Here is a 4,073-nt window from a genome sequence, read left to right on the forward strand (position 1 = left end):
CTCTTCCCTCACATGCACCTGTGTCCGGCACGCCAGCCTGATGCCCATCCTGCTGTCAAACCCATCGGTCTTTCATACTATTCCAAACACCCATCCTTCTGATTACCAGCTCAGCATTTCCATCTGCCCACTTCTCAAATTCATTTGGTTATCATCAGTTCTAACCTCCTCCGAGCCTTTTGCCCTGTTCACAGCCCTAATTTCCCTAACTCACGTACCAGTCCTCTCATCTCTAACACCAACTCGCATTTTCTGATCCACCATAACCCTCCTAACTTCCTCAACGTTCCCTACTCCCTGTACCCATTCCCTATATTGAGTAGCTGGGAAACGATTCAATGAGTTGATTTAAAATTCTTTTAAAATGATTTTCAAAGTCTTCAGAAGGAAAAAAGGAGGGAGATGTCCTTTCAAAAGATGTGAAAGAAGCCAGGGGATGCCACAAGGTTAAAAGTGATCATTGGAGTGATTCACACTTTAAAGGCTCTTTGTTGAGGCGGGCATGAGTGTAGCTATGAACCTTGTGTTTTTCTCAGTGGGCAGTGAGTGTTAGCACCTTGGGCAGACAGAACCAGTGAAGCCAAGAGTACATCCTGTTGGGAAAAACTCACAACTGGGTAATAGTAATTTTGAGTCTTCTACATTACTTCTGTCATTTCAGACCAGTGACATATAGGGATGCTATGAATCAAGACAAAGTTTTGGTCATAGCCTGGGTTTCAGTTTGTGTCGGAGCAATAGCCACAACATGGAGTTGAGGTTGGCGGTCTGGGTTCATATCCAGGAATCCAGAGAGGTCTATATGACAAGGCGAGGCAGAGGTGGGGATATGAAGGGTGGTTGGGTGATCTGGGGCTTATACTAAGCATGGGATAGTAGTCAGGATACAGCACAGACATGAGTATGGGTGTGGGAGGATTGGGAGGGTGGGGCTCCATACATCAGCACATCTAAGAATGCATGGCCATTCTACTAGTCTTGAAGGTAGCTGAGCAGATGAAGCAGGTAGAGCAGAGCTGTATGTGTCAGATGTTCCACATATGTTATCTCATTTAATTCTCAACAACCCTGGCTGGTGGTGTTTACAGATGAGGAAAGTGATGCTCAGAGAGGGCAAGTAACTAATTCAAGATCATGCATCAGGTAAGTGAAAGAGCCACATTTAAACTTGGGCTGATCCATTTCCAAAGCACATACTCTTCTTGCCCCCTCTACTCTCTTACCTCTTTGGGTAGAATTAGGGTGAGATCAAGGGTGGTGGGAGAGAGAGGAGATGATCTCCTAATGTGTCGGTGAAAAGAGTGAGACATTTCCCTTCTAAGTAAAAAGAAGTTACTATTAAGTAGTGATCTAAGAAAAAAGGAAATTTAAAGAGAAAAGTACTTGTAACTTTTACAGGTATTTTCAAATTATGTATCATGTTGCTATGAATAGAAATAAATATTAAATAGACTTAATATTTATGCTATTTTAATGAAGTGTTCTATTTTTATAGAAAAAGCATACTTTATTGTGTGCTAAATACTCTGGCCTCATCAGTTATCTTTCCCTGGGGAAATTAAATGGTTAGCCTGTCAAGGCTTTGTTTTTGCCCTTAAGGCTGCTAAATAAATGGTACTTGGAAGAAAACAAAAATTGGCCCCTTTGGCTTTGCCCTTGTGGACCCAACCCTTATGAAATGATGGCTGATATCACTCTTCACTTTCACCCTCTCTTCCTGCCAGAGGCTGACTCCTATCTCACCCGGTTCACCATCCCTCAGACATACAATTACTCCGTTCTCCTTGTGGATCCTGCTTCCCATATGCTTTATGTCGGCGCCCGGGACACCATCTTCGCTTTATCCCTGCCCTTTTCAGGGGAGAGACCTCGCAGGGTGAGAGATGAGAGTGGGGAGGACCTCAGATTTTAGAGCATGTGATTAGATCCTTAGTTTTATGGCATATGAAGGGGGGTGTTGTGGTAGGAGGCGGAATGTTGGTGAAAAGGAGTAAGGGTAGGTTGTTAACCTTATTGTCTCAGCTGAGGGTGATGGGGGTGGGTCATGGTGACTGGGGAGGCTATGAGGGAGGCTCATGATTATGGGGAGGAGGCCACAGTGACCAGGGTTCAGGTGGCAGTGGAATCATTAAAATCACATTACTCTAGGGCAATAACTTTCAAACTTTTTTGACCTCCCCTTAGTAAGAAATATATGGTACATTTTGACATAGTATGCCAACTATGTACTGAAAGAAAACTTTCTTGAAACAATATCTACTCTCCTATATGTGATACATTCTGATATATTCTATTTCATTAAAAATAATGTTGGTTGAGATTTCACAATTGATTTCATTACTCATTAATGGGTAGCAACCTCCAGTATGAAAAACAGTGCTCTGTGGTCGGGGGGTTGTCTCTGAAGTTTCCAAATTGATGGAGGTTGTAGAACTGTGTCACCTAGCCTGACTTGGGAGGAATTTGGGTGAGAATCTGAGAGAAATGGTCACTCTTCCTTTCTTAGATTGACTGGATGGTGCCTGAGGCCCACAGACAGAACTGTAGGAAGAAAGGCAAGAAGGAGGTAGGTATAAATCCAGGCCTCGGCCTGAATGTCAGTTGAGGCCTTGGCCCAGCCCTGACTCTGTGTCAGTCCCCTGCAATGCTCCCATCCCAATGGGCCCAGGCAGGGACTCTAACAACATACCCAGACCTTCATATAACTGTCCTAACACTACTTTTCCTTGTACCTGCTGCTTCTGATTCTCTAACCATCTCTGACCCTTAGGAAGAATGTCACAATTTTGTCCAGATTCTCGCCATTGCCAATGCCTCTCACCTCCTCATTTGTGGCACCTTCGCTTTTGATCCGAAGTGCGGGGTTATTGTGAGTGACAGGGGTGGAAGGATGGGAGGGGTCTTCTGTCAGTGACTGTGACAGGGGTCATGCTTAAGGCAACCCTTGTGCATGATAAGCATTGGGGGTGAGGGATGTCGTCATAGGGTAGAGGCTTTGTCCACTGAAGGAGGGTATGAAAGGGAGGGGGAGGGAGGTTGTCTGTAGAAGGTAAGGAATACAAAGTGAAAAGAGGGACGTGGTGGGATGGTGAAGGAAGTGAGGATGCCAGCTGGCCTGTGGGGAGGAACTTCAGAGGCCAGTAGCTCATGTTTTCCTTGTTCTGTGTATGCTTTGTCCGGGGAGCCTGGGTCCATTTCTTAATCAGCACTGTCCATACCTGTTTCTTCCTCCCATGGCATGTGATTGTCTTTTACCACCTTCCCCACCTCCGCTGTCAACCTCGTTCTGTGTGGGCTGTGACCCTTTGCTCTCACAGCTTCTGAGGTCACTGCCCATTAATATAGTACCTGTTGGCCCCATACTCTGGATCTTGCCTTCAAGGTGGGCACTCTGTCAACCATGTTTTCTTCTTGGTCCTGTCCATTGCTGCTAAAGCCCTGGACATCTCCAACCTCACACCCAGGCAGGCTTGGGACATGGATACTTCTAATCACATCTAGGCTGGTCATGACCTCAAAAGTCCCTGGAATTGGTGACATCTTAGGAAGGGTGTTAATGTTTTGACTCCTCACCTTTTCTCATCAGTTATCCAGTAGTCAATTACTGTTCCTCTGGCTGCACACATTTGTGACCAGGCCCTGGGATGAGTCACATGTCCTTCATATCACTGGACACTTTTTATCCCTTTCTGCTAGGCGTAGGAGGGAGTACAACAACTCCCTTTCCTGACCCTGATCCTTAATGGTAGATCTTGACTTGATCCTTCTGCAGCCTGCAGTAGTCCTTGCCACATGGATCTAGTCAGTGTGTAGCTCCAAACCTCTTTGTTAAACATCATCCTTATATTTCTGACTTAAGAATGCTATAATTTCATATGCTTGATTGCCTTAGTCAGTCCCTCTGGGCTCTCCTTGGAGTTAGTTGCGTTTATGTTGAGTTATTTTCATAATGCTGGTGATAGACTCCCTTTTGAGGTGTGAATAGCTCCCTCATCCTGGGAAGGTTTCCCAGTTCAGGGTGGTGTTGAAAATCTCTATATCCCTTCAGGTAACGCTGAGGGCCTAGTTTCCCT

The 4,073-nt window shown here is 45.3% G+C and overlaps 1 protein-coding gene across 1 annotated transcript in view; it reads left to right on the plus strand.

Moving 5' to 3' along the window:
* The window catches only part of SEMA4F (ssemaphorin 4F), a 23,541-nt gene that overhangs the window by 645 nt on the left and 18,823 nt on the right, over positions 1 to 4,073 (plus strand). Inside the window, exons 2-4 of the mRNA XM_007459430.1 lie at positions 1,725 to 1,876; positions 2,507 to 2,566; positions 2,771 to 2,869. Coding sequence (XP_007459492.1) covers positions 1,725 to 1,876; positions 2,507 to 2,566; positions 2,771 to 2,869 — 311 coding nt within the window. The remainder of the gene's footprint in view (positions 1 to 1,724; positions 1,877 to 2,506; positions 2,567 to 2,770; positions 2,870 to 4,073) is intronic.

Source organism: Lipotes vexillifer, unplaced genomic scaffold, assembly GCF_000442215.2.
Source record: "Lipotes vexillifer unplaced genomic scaffold, Lipotes_vexillifer_v1.1 scaffold51, whole genome shotgun sequence".
Taxonomy (NCBI): Eukaryota; Metazoa; Chordata; class Mammalia; order Artiodactyla; family Lipotidae; genus Lipotes; species Lipotes vexillifer.